Source organism: Anneissia japonica, unplaced genomic scaffold, assembly GCF_011630105.1.
Source record: "Anneissia japonica isolate Jap-2015-1 unplaced genomic scaffold, ASM1163010v1 scaffold493_len2256704_cov171, whole genome shotgun sequence".
Lineage (NCBI taxonomy): Eukaryota > Metazoa > Echinodermata > Crinoidea > Comatulida > Comatulidae > Anneissia > Anneissia japonica.
The window spans coordinates 762,405-781,467 of record NW_022727062.1 but is presented as its reverse complement, the minus strand read 5'-3'; the positions used below and the strand labels follow the sequence as shown (position 1 = coordinate 781,467).

General features: G+C 32.5%; 1 protein-coding gene across 1 annotated transcript; it reads left to right on the top strand.

The window, feature by feature from the left end:
* Positions 1–3,215: 3,215 nt before the first annotated feature.
* On the top strand, positions 3,216–18,798 carry LOC117113457 (integral membrane protein 2C-like). The gene is made up of 7 exons (XM_033256790.1): positions 3,216–3,439; positions 4,669–4,827; positions 5,944–6,009; positions 6,968–7,087; positions 11,008–11,109; positions 11,282–11,519; positions 16,565–18,798. The coding sequence occupies exons 1-7, from the start codon at positions 3,347–3,349 to the stop codon at positions 16,747–16,749; spliced, it is 963 nt and encodes a 320-aa protein (XP_033112681.1). The 5' UTR covers positions 3,216–3,346; the 3' UTR covers positions 16,750–18,798.
* The last annotated feature ends 265 nt before the right edge of the window (positions 18,799–19,063 follow it).

Genomic DNA, 19,063 nt, shown 5'->3' with positions numbered 1-19,063 from the left:
ATAATAGTAATCAAGATTTAAATATTTTAAATAGATTAATTAAAATAGTGTTAATCAATTTGTTGGTTACAATATGTGTAATAAACAAGCATACGATAGTCTTCCAAAGGTGTTTCTGTTTCTTACTTTTATTAAAGATACACGGTGTTAAATTATAGATTTTCCCCCTGACAGATTTTACCGGGCTGACCAAGCCGTTGTAACGGGCTGGGTAATAAGAGAAAAGAAAGAGGCCAGAAGGAGGAGGGAGGGAAAGAGAAAGAAGGGGAAAAGAAAAGGAAAAGAATAAGAGAAGAGAAAAAGACAAGAATAAAAAGGAAGATATCATAATGACTCACAACACACTGCAACCCCTTCTCCACTTCAAACAGTGTCCATAGCTCATTCAATCAAGCTGGCAGATATTCTCTGCAGTGGCGTAACCACCGGAGGACAAGGGGAAAATATCCATCTGTGGAAATTAAAGATGCCCTTTTCACCACCTGAAAGTGCCTAAAAATCTCAAATTTCGCGCGCATTTCTTGTTGAAGTAGGCCAATTTCCTCTCAAAATTGCACATTTTAGGGAGTTTTGATCAATTCCAACGAAATTAGAATTAAAAACAAAACTTTAAATTGCGCGCTTCGCGCGCAATTTTTAGGGTTAGCCTTCTAAGTTATTTAAACACAAAATAGTCCCAAACTCAAGAAAGAAAATTTAAGATAGATCGTTTTACCTAAAAAAAGGGCATTAATGTGTAATTATGGTGAAAGAATATGTTTGTAATAAATAAAGCCATAATGAAAAGGCTTATAATTAGTTTCAAAAGAACGTGTGTGGCCATATATAACATAAGCCCAAACTCAAAAAAAAATTTGCGCTCATTTTTGAGGGAGAACTTGCTTGTGCTTGTCCTCCTTTGCCTTCTAAGTTAATTGAACACATAATAGTCCCAACTCAAATAGAAAGAACATTTAAGATAGATCGTTTTACCCAATGTATTGATGGTGAAAGAATAGTAATAGATAAAACTATGATGAAAATGTTTATACTGTATTTAGTTTCAAACACACGTGTGGCCTTAAATAAGATAAGCCCTATGTCGTATTGTTTTCTATATGGGGGCGGGGGTGGGGTGGGTATTACTAACCGGGAAAATTATTACCATTGTCCTCCCCCCCAACCCCTGACCCAAGACCCTGTTACGCGCCTGCAGGTCTCCCTCCATTAAATACCACTTTTGGGACCGGGATTTCCGTGGTGTTTAGCAGCTTTCATTGTCTTTCATTAGAATGATAAAGATAGAAGAAATTAGTTAATTTGGGACCACAGAATGGTGGTCTTTAATTTTTAAATAGGATTTAAGTGGAAATTTGTGCAGGTTTTAATAGGCCCGTTCGATGACCGAAATAGTTAAAACCGGGCTGACGTACGTGGTACTTGCGAGAAATTTGTGGAAAATCCTGTGCGTCACCAATACTCGCTAATAACTCCCGGGTTCTTTCCAAGTTTAATGTTTCCTTTATATATTTCAATATTTATTTCCTCATTAAAACGATCATCCATTAAATTCTTATTCTTATAATTTTTTGAGAAAAACACCGTGATTTAAACAAGTCCTTTCACATAATTCTTCCATTACTACACTTTTTCTTTTCGTAGGTATTGCGTAATACGGTATGCAATGAAAATTACATAACTTTTAAAAACACATGGCCTAATTTTCCCATCGAGATTTAAATGAAAACAATGACGCTGAAATACAACGAGGCCTCATGATTGCTTACGCCTACGCACATGTTGAGTATTGAAAATTAAACTAATAATAATATGGTAGTAATCGTGACGGCATATTATAGGGGCCAAACTTGCGCAAGCATAATTTATGGTATGGTGTAAGCTCAAAGGGAAAATATTGCTATTAAGCTATTAAAAGTATTCTAAAAATATTTACACCGAATGAAATTACATACACCGAATGCACCGATAGCAGATTAGGCCTAGGCCTAACTATTAGTCTGTACTTTTACAGTACAGTAGGCCTACTTTTGAGGCAAGTGCCCATTTAGTGATTCTCTTCAATGGTTATTGCGCGGCCTACTTTTATTTCAAATTGTCTGTTACCGTTGTTGGTAGCATAACATGCTTATATCATTATATATATATATACATATATATATATATATATATATATATATATTTCATTTAATTAATGTTATCTAATTTATTTATCAGCGCATCTTATGTTGATTATGTTTTATAAATTAGGCCTATGCATATTATATTTAATATTACTAAAGTAATTATTATACACCTAACGCAATTTTTTGTAACCAACTACCCATACATAAAAATTCTATAGAACTTTATAGACCTTCTATGGAGACTAATCAATTTCTACAGAAATTAGTATTTTCTATAAAATTGTTTTATAGAGGAACTAGTTTCTATAGAATTCTATAAATATACTATATACACATATTTATTGTATGAAATATTAGGTGTGAACAAAATATTGATAAATACGAGGCGGCCTATGTAGGCCTATTTGCTCAAGTTACAGATTCCCATTTGTTTGTAGCACAACAATATAATTGAAGATTACCAAAACATTATAAGGATGGTTGATTACCGGTACTCAGATATTATCTTTGGCCCGTGAGCCAAGTTTAACTCAGAAATGTTGGCCCTAGAAATTAATTAAAACTCAGGGCGTAAAGGAGGGGTGGAAATTGTGTCAAAGGCCTCCGGAAAGTTTACCACTTCAGCCTTCATTTTTTGTTTGAGTAAGGAAATGTATCGGCTGCTCAAATTAAACATATACATAGGCCTACATTATTGAAACTCGAATGTGGCTTTGTTAAAAATATTTTTGTTTATGTACCCGGTCAACAGAGACGACACTCCATCAGATCAAGCGTTTCAAATCTTTCAGAGGTTGGTAACAGTTAAAAGTAACTAAAAGCACTGAAGACGCGCGGCCGGTTGATTGGGCGAGAGCGCTCTGGTGATTGAAAAAAAAAAATTTAATATTACTGTACAATTGTTTATCTCTTAGATTTTGAAAAATGTTATTTCTGGTGATATTTCGCGTTGGAATAATTGGAAAGTACTGTAGAAAGTTTCGTATGCCTATTAAGGAGTGATCTATTCATATACACACGGTGCACTACACAACACCAACGTGACCAGATGACGTCATAGTGTTGAACCAACTTCGTCGTCGCGTTCGCGTACTACGTCGTAATCGCAAAACCCAAAGCAACACAGAGATTCTTCTTCGGGTAGGCCTAGTTGTGTTAAATATAGGGATAACAAATTGTTAGAAATATTTCATTAATTTAACGTATACGGAATCAATCGCGACATGGTTAAGCCTACACTCAATCCAAAACCGGATGGAGGGGAAAAGGACGAAATTAAGAAAGAAAAAGACATCGAAGCAGCTCTGAAAGACTCGGTAAGTTCAGCGAAGGCTAGGCTAGGCCTTAGCTAGGCCTACTACAACAACCGTTGTTGTTGTTGTTACGTAGTTCAATTCAACTGACAGTAGTTACTCTCTCTAGCCTAAGTAGAGATTCCGTGCTGCTGTCTATAGAAGTAGTGTAGTAGTGAGTGTATGAAATCGATCCTCAGGTTCAACAAAGCGGTGGAGAGGGAGGGTTTAGCTTTAGAGATTCTGGTGCGTCGCACTCCTCAGTTTGAAATGTTTATGAAATATGATGGATGACTATTTTGTTCGTAAACAATTATTAAGTGTATTTTTTTTTTAGTCTTTTTTTTTTCACAAGACATTTATTGTTCATTTTGGAAAACCCACCATGAAAGTGGTAGTTAATTTGGGGTCAGTGCATTGGTCAGAAGGGCCTTTGGTCCGAAGATCCGTTGGTCCGAAGTAATTTAGAAAAACATATTTGAAGAAAACACAAATTAGGGACCACCATGTAAAAAGATTCCAAGTGAATGGAACGTAGACCTAACACTTTGTCTAAACTGTCACTAGGGCCTAGGCCTATCAAATTTTATGTAACAAAAAATGTGATATGCCCATATATGGGTACAATGACGTCATATTACATATATTATCAAACTCGCACAAAACGTTTGGAAAGTGGTCCAAGGTGCAAAGCGCCCGAAAAATATGAAAATTTAAGGGTTTCATAGTTTTATTTAATCGGGTTTATAAAGATATTTTGCTAAATATGTAGAAAATACATAAATTTTTTCTCCCTCATGAATTGTGGAGTGGAGTTGAATACTGTAGCTTATGGGTGAGATGCTTGACTTTTAATCCCAGGGTTGTAAGATTTTGTTGAAAATTAAGCTTGAACAAATCTTAATATAACAAAATGCAGCAATTATGATTCTCAAACCTATTTTCCTAGTGATTTTTCGCACAAATTTGAGCTAATTTTTGAGATATTCTCTGCGCTATTAAAAAAATGTACGGTATGGATTTAATAAGGGCCAATTATTTTTGCATCAATTTTGCTGAAAATTAGGCCTTGACCTATCTCTTATAACCAATTGAAGTATTATGAAGTAGTTACGATTCTGCACACCTATTTTGCTAGAGATTTTTGATGTGTCATCCACACAATAGGCTCCTACAAGGCATGGAAGAGAAAATACTGTGAAAGATGCTTACAGCTTAGATAAAAATTAAACAACATTTTTCTCCCTTTTTAGGGTGTTGAGACTCAAGTATTTGTTGCCCCTGCTGCCGTTGCAGCTCCAACCCGACCTAGAAGATGTGGATTCTGTTGCGTAATGCTTGTAGTATTGCTATTTGCAGTTATTGCTATTGGAACTTTCTTTGCTTTGGATAGATTTGGAACCATTAAACGCGTAAGTACATCTTATTCAACCATTTTATGAAGTTCAATAATTAAATTTACAGAGCAAATAATTGGGTTTTTTTTTTTAATTTATTTAATATCAATTGTACTGTAGTGTAATCAAATTTCATTGATTTTATTAATCTTTTCATTTATAATGTTTACAGTATGTATGTTTATAGAATTCCTCCTATATTTAAACTATACATTAAAATAGTATGTATACAGTAGGAGGAATTCTATTTTGAATTTTTTGAAGTGTTAAATAGTGTGTATTGTTTTGATATTTTTTTTTTGCATAAATTGGCATTATCTTTTATAATTTGTGGTAAAGCTACAATGAATATCCAGTCACAGAGTTTAACTCTGTAGAAAACTATGGATGGAAGGTAGACATTTAAGAGTGGGTGGGTGATAACATTGGTAAACTCTAAATAATAAGAGTGGATTTTAATAATGGAAAAGTGGGTTAATACAGGTGGGTGGAGGACCATGAAATTAGCCTTAGATTGGGTGGAAAACTTCAAGGCTTGGTGGCATCACCCACCTCCACCCACCATAACTTACATCCCTGGGTAGTGTAAGTAGGCCTATAAAAACCTATGTTCCAGAAAAATACTACATTTTTTTGGTGTTTGTTTGCTTCCTTTTTTTAGGCCTACTGTCTAGCCATTTTGACGAATGGATTTTCTCCATTCGCTTAATTTATAGCCATTGTTAGGTATAGATTTAATTAATTATATTTAACTAAATTGTAGACTTTTTGTTTTGTTTTTGTGTATTTTTTTTGTATTTGTCTTTCTTTAATTTTCATTCTGTATAGTGTGATAACTTTTGTGTGACCATATTGTAATGTGTTATAAAATGAATGTAATTATAAGGTTTCTCACAGCCATGATGGAAAACAGAATGTTTTCAATTGATTTGTACTTCATGAATAATTAAGTTTTACTACTACTACTACTGTTTGAACAACCCTACAAAGTGAAGATTCCCCTTGCTCAGGAATATAAGATGGTTTACAGTTATCTAATCTTTTTTCCAAGGCCTAGATTTTATATTTAATCATTTTTTGCAAAATTGGACTTAAATTTATTTTGTTTAAATATTCTGCATTTTTTTTTAGACCAAATGGTGTGGTGTGACCTATGACACATATCTAGACCAGGATGCAGAATACATCAATCAAGAGGTAAGGTCAACATTTATTTTCTGATTGAAATTAAGCATGGATATAGTATTGTTGCTTTATTTTCATCTGATTCTACCTAAAAGTGATCAGTTTCGGTGACAAATAAAATGCTGAAAGACTGTTAGGGTTAGGGACTCGTGGTGACAGCACCAGTCATCAATCATCTGATCAGAATCCTCTAATCAGGTTTGGTGACAGCATCATGAATGGTGATGTCACCGAAACTTATCAGATCTATTAGGTAGAATCGGGTGTCATTTTAGGAATACTGTACTGTACCAGAGGTGGATTCAAGGGGTGACGGGCTGCCAAAGTTTATGTGTACAGTATATCCATGGCTTTATTTTTTATAAATTGGAAAATGGGTGATGGTGGTTATCTGCCTTTTCCTCCAGTTATTATAATATTCAAAAATCTGTATCTCATTAACCATTTCCAAGTGAGTGTTAGAAAAATGAGTTGTCCAATATTCAGTGGCAAGGTGATGCCTGAGCACATGGGCCCCCCCCCCCTTAAAAAAAAACTAGTAGTAGTAGTTCAAGTAGTTAAAAATCAACTCAAATTACCTTATTTTGCGAGCAAACACCTTCACCTAATCATTGAGTTCCCCCACTTAACCTATCAGTCCCCTCCCCCATATCAAGGTTTCTAGATACGCCACTGAACATATCAACAATTTTTTTCCCTCCGGTGCCTGGCGTCCTTTGAATTTGTACTTCTTTGCTTTTGCTGCTGTTTTGGTAGGCATTAATTAATAGTAGGTCAGTGACCATTTTTATTTGAATTCGTTTTCCTAGCTACAAACTTTTCTGAATATGAATGAACTTTACTTATTTCCTCTAGCTGCTAAGGTGTAATTATAACCAGGATGTACAGTAATGAAGATTTCTGTAGCAGAGGTCATTGAAAGATCAATAAAAAAAATTTTTAATTGTTATTATTATTTTGCATTCTTTAGCCTCAGCAACAGTGGTGTTATGAAGATGTTGACATTGATGTGACCAACGACTTGGAGACGATTGACAAACCAGATGATGAATTCTCCGAGCGTGTAACGATCATGCACGACTACAAAGTTGTAAGTTTTACCTCTGCATCAAGAAATTATTATTTCTGATTCTATCAAACATTTGTTGGTCATGACAACAATTTGGTAATGAAATAAATTCGGCTGACATTTTCAATTTACATTGTTTTAAATTTCCAATTTTGAACAGAAGAGTGTTGTGATTAAAAAAAAAATAAACCAAAAATATCAATAAATATAAAAGTACATTTAGTTAATTGAAATGACTTTTTGAAAAATAGTAGGCACATAGAACATATGATTCTGCAGTTATGTCATGAATTTTTATATAAGAAAATTATTCTACACTGTAGATATGAAAATACACTACTCTACTGTATGTAATAAAAATATAAATTAAAGTGTATTATTCTTACTGAAAAATTCCTTTATCAAAATTAAATGAGAAAAACAGTCCACAGACTTACCATCATCATCATCATCATCACCATCATCATCATCAACATCGTTGCTACAGTATGTTCTCTGAAATTATTGCTATTGTGTTGTTAACATCATCATACCATCACCATCTTCACCACCATCATCACCACAACCATATCTTTAATATTAAACGCCATCGATATAAAAATATTATTCATCGTCATCATTTTCATTATTCATCATTATCGGCATCATCATTTGGCCAAAAAAAAATAAATTGTTTGTTTGCCCTTCTTTTTTTTTTAATGATAAATTTTGGTGGGTGGAAAAAGTTTTTTCTTTTTTTTTTAAATACTCATCAGATAGAAAAAAAAAACCCCACAGAGACCTAAAATGGCAATATCTTTCATCAGACGACAACTTTAGACTTATTTGTAGGTCATCTGGCAAAAAATAAAGATAAATTCACTCAACATTTTTTAAAAATTTGTAAAGAAAAATGCTAAAAAAAGAAACTTTAGGTTTTTTTTGTTTTTCAGCCCCCTTTTTTCAGTGAGTTACTGGTGGGTGGAGGAGGGCAATCAAACAATTTTTTTTTTGGCTTTATCATGACTACTGTATCAATCATCTACTGTATGTATCATCATTATTATCAACCATTCTGTCATCATCATCATCATCATCATCGTCATAATCAGTATCTAGAGTGAAACCATTCTATTCTTCTTATATTATGTTAATATAATTAATCCTATTAAAGTTTTGAAAGACCTTTGAAAAATATACCCGAGTGGTACAGAATGATGTAGCAAAGCTGGAAAGTAATTGTATTTGGAACTAGTGCTACACAAGGAAGAGAAGAAGATGTGATTATATAATGTGATTCAACCTAAATTATTTATCAATTTGGTCGGTGTTGCATTCCAATCACTCATTATGTTTGTGAAATTGATGATAAAAACTGGAAATCATGAAAAAAAATAGAAGAGTATATTGATCAGGAAACGCTTGTAATTTTAAAATCTATTATTTTGCAGGAATCACTAATGATAGCATCACAGATTTATTTTAACTTTCATTTTCATACATTAGGTACACTTCCACTGATATTGTTTCAACATAAATTAAAATTCTAATCAGTGTTAATTTATTCCAATTCCTTCTTGTTCAATATATGTTGCATCTGTTGCATCTACCCGATACTGCTGTGAGGGCCTTACAGTATACGATGGATGAAGACATTTACTGTACTGTACGTGTAAAGCCATTTCGGCTCTTAATAGAATAATATAATGTATGATGTTAATTGTACTTACTATAATTATATTTCTTCCGTCTTCCGGATCTCTTCAGTATAAGTACAGCAATGTTATTGTTTACTGTTGGTCGTGAACTGGTTTTAATCTTGATTTAAGGTGTTCCGCTATCTATTGTAGGGCATCATAAGGTCATAATTTATGCATGAAACTTTTAGGAGTTACTCATACGTACTAAATCATAGACCCTGGATATAAACACGCAAAGGAAGAGCAAAAGAAATCTGAAATTTTCCTGTACAAATTTTGGTCGGCATGGTAGCATACAATCATGTTGACAGAAGGCTGCATACAGTATCTCAAAATCAGTCATTACTTTTAATATCAAATTATGAATCAATTTGTATACATTGCATGTTGTATGCAAGTTTCCAAGTTGAAATAAATAATTATTTTTTTTATTTATTTTTTTTTTCACTCAACCATACAGAATGTTCTTTACAGGTAGTACATTAAGTTTGTAGATCTTAATATTAAAAGGTGTATTGGAATTGGATTGTTTACCATGAAGTTGCAACAACTCTATATGATTGTAGGCCTAGACAGACAAAAACTCACTAATTTTATGCACAGTACTGTTTTACTTAATACACTGTAATGTTTGGATTTAATCACAGCATACAACAATGCACTACATACTGTAGTTAATCCGTCTGTATGCAGTTCTTAAGAGTTAGATTGAAAAAAAAAATCAATATCAATACAAAAATTGAATCCAGTATTGTATGAAGATATAGCTTTAGTTTTGATAATTTAATATCTTCCTCATATAAACCCATAAGGCCTCAAGCATCCATTACTATTCATGACTTGCGTTATCTCAAACTCTTGCAAAATTGCATGTGTGCGAAAATACATGATAAATGCAAGAGAGGTGGACCAAAGATGAACCAAGATTCCATACTACAAAATTAAACGAAATGTAAACATAAAATAATAATATTGTAGTAAATCACAGTGAACTGCAAATTTATATAAAACTTAAAACTAACTATTCATTTGAGTCGAAAAATGACAGATGTTGGATATAAATACTGTAAAACTGAGCATTTACAATGATGCATTTTTACAGTAGCTGTCAATGTGACGCGACACTCATCTTTATTTTAATTGGGTTTCTATGGCTGTTACGTTGGAATAAAAAATTAATTTATAAAATAAAACAACTTTCATAAATATATTAACTGTATATCATTCCAAAGTTCAATAATAGTCTCAGGTCAATAGGAAGTCAGTTGTTTTGATTGGTTGCCGTCTGGGAGCATTTGCTAAGTTTGAATATTAAAGCCTCTGTTATGATTTTAATGCGAGATTTGCGGGCGAGTCAAGGATGGAAATCTAATTTACAAATTGTTCCAATCACAGAATTTCGAACAGTTAGAATTATCCGTCATTAGATTATCAGAGGCTATTTTTAGATCACATGTTTCGAATGAAGACAACGCTCCAGATGGAAGCAAATTTTATGACTAATGTTCACAGGTTAAAATTATCAATTATATTTTCATTAAAAGTCAGGAAGATAACATCGGTAAATTGACACCCAGGCCTTCAGTATTGATTTAAACCCGAGACTTGGCTAAGTTCAAGGTATTCTCAATGTACCCTGTAGTATTATTTATATTTAGTAATTATTTTTATTTGCATATGGAGTGGGTGGATTTATCCAATATAAATGACCATTTTCGACCAACAATCGATACAATGTTTATGAACAAAAAAAAGTGAGTGTTCGTTGAATGATATACCATACATCAGGATTTTGAAGTGGCAGAAAAATTGTTAAACAGCCATGTAAATCATGCTTTTAGAACAATATCAGGGTGATTGCTACCTTAGTTCAATTTAAGCAGCAACCCATATTGCCTTTTCTTCACCTTAAAGAAAAAAAAAACTGACATGTATACCGTAATACACTTCAGTGTAATATTGTAATGTTCATGGATAATCAGGAAATACAGTATACATTAAATATACTGTACATCTAGACAGTTTTTGAATATTAAAAAGATAGAAAAGAAAATTGCAAAAATACCGCTTTCCCTATTCCTTAGCACTGATTTGAGTTTCCTTTAATTTTTGCCATGTTTTTTTTCCTTGAAACTTTTGTTTGTATTTTGTTTTACTCTTTTGTATTTTCACACCAAATGGAATAAAATAAAATAAATATGTTTTTTTGTACTTTTTAATAATATTAATGTATTATTTAATTTATGTTATCTTCTCCTTCAGAACCTCTCAGCCTACCACTTGCTGAATAGCAGAATGTGTTACGTGAAATACATTGACCCAGAAATCATTGCCAACCCCGCAGAATTCTGGAAAAATTTTCAGGTAAGTGATTCCAATGCATTGGTTAAAAAATTAAGTTGTTAGGCTAAAAGTAAGAATTTTCATTTACATCTTTGTTAATTGGCAAGTGGTGGGTCCGAAAGACAAGTTTTATGATAACAAATATGTTGCTGAATGGAACAAAAAGATTATTTTGGGGGTTATTTTCTTATAGGATCCTGAATTCTTCAACCATCACTATGAAATACTATATGAAACGTATACTGCTGTTGAGCCTGCTATCACCAATCTTGATAGCCTAGGACCAAATATCGCAGCTCTCTGCAATGAGGTACCCACATATTGGATACAGAAACTGCCATCTGTTACGTTCTTGGAGCTGTGGAATATGTTTGTTAATGCCTTCTTGGAGTATGGTGAGAGCAGCTATCTTGATGAACGTGTACGAAGAGGTAATTAATATTAATTTCAATATTTTACCAAACTATAATATTTCATTCACATTAAGCTAACAAATACAGATCAAATCAAATCAAATAAAAAAATAATCAAATGAAATTTTACTTGCTAAAAACATTCATAAAATTTGAATACAACAGTTTTTTGTCAATGAGACATTGATTGACTTTACAGTCAGAATGATCCACATCAAAATGTATGTGACAAAAACATGTATGCTCATATTAGGGTGTAATATGACATCATAATACCCATATATGGGCATATCACACAAATATATCTTGACGAGTGTGGACAGAGAGGTAAATAGTATGAAGCCCTGTTCAGATGATTGCTGTCAAATTTAATTTGACAAAAACATGTGGCATGTCTAAATATGGTCATGATGACATTGCATCATGACCATATATAGGCACATCATGACTATATATGGACATACAACAGTTTTTTTCAAAGAAAATTTGATAATCTGGACAGTCCACACTATGTGACAAAAAAATGTGATATGCCTATATTTTGTAATAATATGACATCTTCATGCCTGTATTATTGTCACATCACACAAGTTTATCACATGAAATTAAATAGTGTGCACTGAGTTTAATACTATTAAAGGTGATAATTATAAGGCCTAAAAAATTGTTTGTGTGCCCTCCTCACCGGCTCCTAACTCACTGAAGGAAAGAGGGGTGTCAAAACAAAAAAAACTTTTTCAAAAAGTGGGGTTTTTTAAAAATCTTTTTACTTTACAAATTAAAAACAAAAATGTGAGTGAATTGATCTTTACTTTTTGCCAGATGCCCTACAAAGTTGTCGAAAGTTGTTGTCTGATGTAAGATATTGCCATTCTATGCCTACATTCAATGTAAAATGTCAACTATGGGTTATTTTTCTTCCATCTGATGAGTAATCTTGAAAAAAAAAAAATAATTTCTACCAGCCCCTTTTTATCATTTAAAAAAAAGAAGGGCAAACAAACAATTTATTTTTTAGGCCTAATGATGATGAGTACATTATCATTATTTATGATGTGTCATCGTCGTCACATCATCGTCTATGTCCACAGTCCTTCCCATCTTGTTCATCATCATATTCATCGGTCATCATAATACATCGTCATCATGAAGTCATTATCATTTTTTATCATCAAAATTTTCATGGATGACACCCAGGATATACCGCTGCAGTTACTGAATTCATTTCACAGAATTCTTTCATTTGGGAGTTGTCATTTCCTTTCCTGCTTGGCATTTTGCCAACTTTCCTGAATCAGGAACAGTTTGATACATTTCCTTCTTCACTAAACATAATAAGTTTGAGTTAAAAAATAATAAAAATATAAGATAAGCATCATTATACTGTATAACTGTGTTATAGTTTCTTGAAAAAAATGTTTAAATTGTTTTATTTAACAAAAGTACTGTATTTAATATGTGTTGATAAATGTTCCAAAAAGACCAAAGTCAATTAAAAAATGATGAAAACAAAATGATAATTGAGTTTTAAAATGATAACCACAAATTTATTTTCATGTAAAGCTATTAATTTAGTTATTAAATGTTAATAATGACTCAAAAACAGCCTAAACCACTGTCACCATATGCGGCAGAGACAAGCCAAACCAGTCACTCGTTGGAAAAAACAATTTTTAGTTAATACTGGTTGAACAGTAAAATAATGGCTATAAAATAGTCATTAAAAAAAATTGTTCATTAGGAATGTTAACAATATATAGGTACCAGAGGCCTACTGAATAGGTACAGTAGGCTACTTTTTTTAAGTAATAGAAGAAATATTACAGTGCTGTACTGTAATAAGCAATTTGTAGAGCTCCGCATACTACACTATAGGAAAATTATTATACAAAGGTTAGATTTATTACTTGAAAAAATTTTCTTCGGCCTTGTAGGCCCGAAGGAAATTTTTGAATGCATTAAATCTAACTAAAGTATAATAATTTTCCGCTAGTGTACGATTCATGCTCTACTAATTGCTTCATAAGTAAATCACCGTCTTTTAATGTTAGTTGTAGCAGTCATCGGTTGCCATAGTGATATGATCAGTCTGTGTGCGTATTTACATTTAGCTGTGCGTATGCTGATTTGTGATCCTGCAGTACGTGTTAACTACACATCAGCAGTACAGTACGGATACAATGAATAACTATTGTAATTTGTATTGTGTTAGAACAACTTGTTTGTAATGCAATTTTGATAGACATTCGTCAAAGATATAAACATTTCTTTAAAGCATTCGAGAGAGAATACAGTCACTGGCTCTTTGGTCGGTGCAGACAGGTAAAAATTGTGCAAAGATTTCATAACTATACTAGGCTAGGGCCTACAGTACTGTAGTACAGTAGGAGGAAGCCACAATGGCTTCCTGCCTGGCCGTAGACCAACACCTATTTCATTCCTTGAGTCTTTAAAATAGGTCCAGAATATTCCTATTAAATTTTCAGTTTGTTTTACGAAAGAAATTTTCAATCACAATTCAATTTTCATCGCGGTGCGCAATACCTTCACGGTGACGAAAAAATTTGGAATTTTTTAAATACCACGCAAACCTAAAAAAATAGAAAGTCAAGCATCCATTAATTGAAATATTGTTGGACTGTGAGGATAGGCAAATAACATTGGGAGTTGCAGGGATGATGTCACGATTGACTGTTTGATTTTATATTTGATTTGATATTATAAAAAATCAGCATTACATGTCATGTTTTCAGTAGATGCTGTAAAAACTATAATTTTTGATGGCATCTACAATTCGTTCTTTATTAGATCAATTATAGAATTTTTAACAGACTGCCCATTCTAATAAAGAACTAAACAATGTATTGTGGCCGCACAATTGCATTTTTTTGAGCAACAATACTCATTTTCTATTTGAAATTGATTTCTTATTAGCATAATCCTTAGGTTACTGTATACATGTATGTTTTATTGTTGACTACGTTGTTAAGTAACTAAGTTCTTTCCTATCAATGTTCATGTACTGTACAATACATTATATATTATGTATCAAAATAAAATTCCAGAGATCCTTTAAACATTATTTATATTAAATTAAGGATGATGGCAAAGGTGATAAATACTATGTAGCGTTTCAGTTTTACAGCTATGTCTCCATTATTTTAATTTCTTTTAGCCATTCTATTAATGTAACTACTATATAAAGTCTAAAAAAAAAGCAGCAAAACAACTTCTGCAATAATTGTGATTAAATGTTGAATATCACTGCATTTTTAAACTAATCAATTCATTTTTGTTATTTTGGCATCCAGAATGCATAATATCATGAATAGACTTGATAAATCCATATCATTATTTTATCCTTGTTTTCTATTTTTAAAGCAACTTTAATAGACTCTATTCAAGTTTTATTTTATTGGCTAATATTTCATTTTGGAATTACCTTAGGAAGTTTCTTATAACTGTCAGACGTATAGAATACAGGAAGTTCAGCAAATTGACAAGTTTGTCCCCTATTTCCACAATGCATAACATTAATACTAGAAAGCTGTTTATTGCCTTTGACCGAATCTGCAAGGTTCTTGTACCAAAAATCAGTGACAGATTCTACCCACTCCCCTCGATTCATCAAAATGGTTTTTTTTTTAATGGATATAAAAAGAAAAAGTCCAGAGAGTGCTAATTTTGCCATCTAGAGGTTCCATAATCATCCATTTTCTTTAATTTAGCCTCAAACATGGTGGGTCATGGCGGTGTGGACCCTTCATCTGTGGAAGTCACACTCTGAGCACTACTTCAAATTCCTGGACCTGCCACTGAAAATAATGCTGAAATATTGACAACTGATAATAATAATAACAAATTTTTTTAATGTTTATTATTACTGTATTAGTTTTAAATTTAGCTCACATCCAACAATAAGCACAGGATTTGGTAGATATAGAATAGAACAGTACATGTTAAACTTACTGTAGTACAGTGCGTAACATTACAAGAACACTATGTTTATATCCTTTGACCGTATCTGCAAATTTATTACCAAAAATAGTACTGAAATATTGAGAACTGATAATAATAACAAAATGTTGTTTTTTTTTTCAAATATATTATTTTTTATCTAGTTCACATCAACAATAAGCATATGACTTATATTGGAATGATATTTTTCACACATTGAGTGCCAGACCTTTTTTTAAGGTTCCTACTTGCGTGCCAAAACAAGTACTGTATACATACAAACATACTTTTTAAAAACTTTTTATCTAGTCATATACTGTATCATCAAAATGATGTGTCTAATAAATTGGTGGAAAAATATTAGGGGACGAGTGAACTCATCGTGACAGCACTTTTTATTGCCTCTGCCAAGTGCGAGTTATCTTGCCTGCTTTTTGCATGGGTTGGTATATGTTCAAAGGGCACCCCCACTTGTCACTCTCGTGTGTACTACCGGCAACATAACACAACAAATGTACATACAACATTTGTACATTATCGTCCAGGTGCATATTCGCCGAACTACCAGCCGTTGATTCTGTGGTTCTAAAATGTATAACGAAGAAGTAATAAATGGTATAATGTTTCCCCGATTTTGACGAGTATACTCGTCCCTGACACCCTCAACAACACCCTGTGGGACAAGTATACTTGTTGCTATCAGCCAACATGTAAAGCATAGTATTATATGAAATTCAGGAAGTGGAGTTGTGTTTTTAGCTCTGAGAATAAATTATTTGGTGCACCATCAGACAAACACAGGACCCTTGGGTTTTAAGGCAATCACCTTCAAAACAAAAAATAGGCTCTTGATAGAAGCCTGAGTATACTGAAGAAACTAGGTCAAAATTACCCTAAAAATAGTCCAATATCTAACAAGGTGTGCTATTGGTCAACACATTGTACCTTAGCAAGCCTATCAACTAACACATTCCATTTTACAGAAAGATTCCTCTACCACAGCATAGAGTACAAGTGTAGTATACTAAAAGACCATTGGTTGAGTCCTTGTTTTTTTCTACTGTTGATTAATCATACTTTTAAAATATGCATTTTGTTTTCCTCAGATGTGGCAGGTATGGAAGATACTGTGAACAAAGTTCGAAACTTTGATGGAAAATTTGTAACCGACATGAAGATTCTTCCTCCAAATGTAATTGACCAATTGGAGAATGCAGGCAAACTGTCCGGAAAATTTAAAACACTCAGCAAGAAATACAGGCAGAGGTTTAGCCAGAAGGTGCCTGCTTAATTTTAAGCTACTGCTATATTTACACCAACATATACAGCTACACATATTTTAGAAGTTTTAAGTATTAGACAACTTTTAGGGGAAGTACAGAACATAATATTTTGATTGGATATATTAATAGTTGTCCAAGCTTTTATGCAGATGGAAATTAATACAGAAGGGTTGTATGTATACATGTACGTTACAGGAATTTATGCAGATAGAGATAAGTATACATTGTACAATGTCATTAGTTTAAGCTGTTTTGTTAGCATGGGCATTTTATTAGAAAAATTTAACAGGATCCGTTAAAGCTTTATATATGTATTATATACTATCTATTGTGTTGGAGCTACCAAATGATTTACCTTTGAGTTGTCATGTTTATTGTTAATTATTATTATGCAATACAGTTTGTTGTGTAGATCAGCAAATACTCAGAAAAACATTAAGAGTTTCCCACCATTTTGCAAACCATTCTTGACATTTTAAATCTTTGCATACCCCAACATTTCAAAATCGTGTAAATGCACTTTTTGAAACCGGAACATTTGAAACAGGAAATTCAAAATTCTGCGTTTTTTATTTTTATTTATTTATTTTTTTCATTTATTGTATGTTTATTTTTTCTGTTCATACATTAACCTAATCAAAATTGTCTTGATATTGTGAAGTATAAAATGCTTTGATTGGAGTATATTTTAATTATATTTATCAAAAGAATAATGAAATATCTAGCTAAAGAAGACTTGTTGGAGAGTGAAACTTGCAAATTCAGCAAACGTATGTCAATGGCATTTACGTAAGTTTCTGACCATGAACTTTGTTGCACTTTACGGTCTAAAGTGTTGCTACTGTTTGGTAAGACAGTATACAGAGTAAGAAACAGGACCTGAAACAAAAAAAATGCTTTATTAGTTATAATTCAGAAGAGGAGATGATCTAGTGAAATCATGTTTTATCAAAAGAGTTTTTTAGAAGTTTCGGTCTTGAAATGAAAGTCTGAGTTTTGTAAATGTCTGTACTGTAAAACCATGTTTCTGAAAGTTTTTGATCCAACTGTATATAACTCCCCAATATTCAACATTTAATCTTCTAAAATTGCTTGCATGCTTTTATCCTTAACATTTGTTTGTAAATTTTAAAAATTGTTTATCTTCCAAAAAGAATTTGTGATATACTTCAGAAAATGTTTCTCTTTATCTTTCTTTATTGCTGAAAGTCTAGAATTTTGTGGACCTTTCTGGAATGTCAATCAAACTTAACAATTGACCAATCAGAACAAGGCCTGAAATATGTGCATGTCAAACAAGAACACATGTTGTCCCAAAAATGCACGTGTTTGCGTATGTTTTAACACTGTCGTTTTGTTGGACCTTTCTGGAATGTCAATCAAACTTAACAATTGACCAATCAGAACAAGGCCTGAAATATGTGCATGTCAAACAAGCAGACATGTTGTCCCACAAATGCACGTGTTTGCGTATGTTTTAACACTGTCGTTTTGTTGGACCTTAGTAACAATATCCAAGGGGCGGGGCTTAGCGGAAAGGTCCATTATGTTTCCACATTTTTCTATACTAATTCACTCGCAAATATAATTGACAACAAAACGCACTGTGCATTTTCATTGACATATTTGATGGAACAGTTGTAGTTGATCCCATTTTTTGCATTAGTACACAGTAAAACTTCTAATAATAGTAATCTGTTTTCAATATTAAAGTCAATTCGTAGTTTGAACTGCGCATGCCCATATCATTGTCAACCGATATAAACAAACATACATGATACTTTATTGATAAATCAAACATCTCTTGATAAAACAACATTACAGAAAAACAAGTTACATAAAAATGCACAAGACAATACTGTACATGATACACTAAGTTCAAGGTTTATGTCGATTGATTTTGGGTACGGGCATGCGCAGTTCAAACTACGAATTTGCTTATTTGTGAAATCATACATTAGCAACAGTGTTGAAACAATTTGAATGCATTTAAGGTAAATTTTAATTCAACAGATTTGAAAGCCAATAAAGTAGTTATGCAGATAACAAGATGAAAATATGATGTATACATTTTTTTTTCTTGCTATATAGTATTGTTCTTATATATTACTCATTTCAATATTGTAAATCACGTACCACTGATGGATGTTTTGCCGAAATATTCAATTAAAGAAGTACATTATCACCAAAGGTTATTGTTGGTTGGTCTTGATCTTTACTATACAGGTAATTAAGTTTTACATAGGTTGTGAATTCGACGCTGGACTGAAATCGTCTATTTCCAGATCCAAAATCGGAACTGGTATTTTGTATTGATAGTCG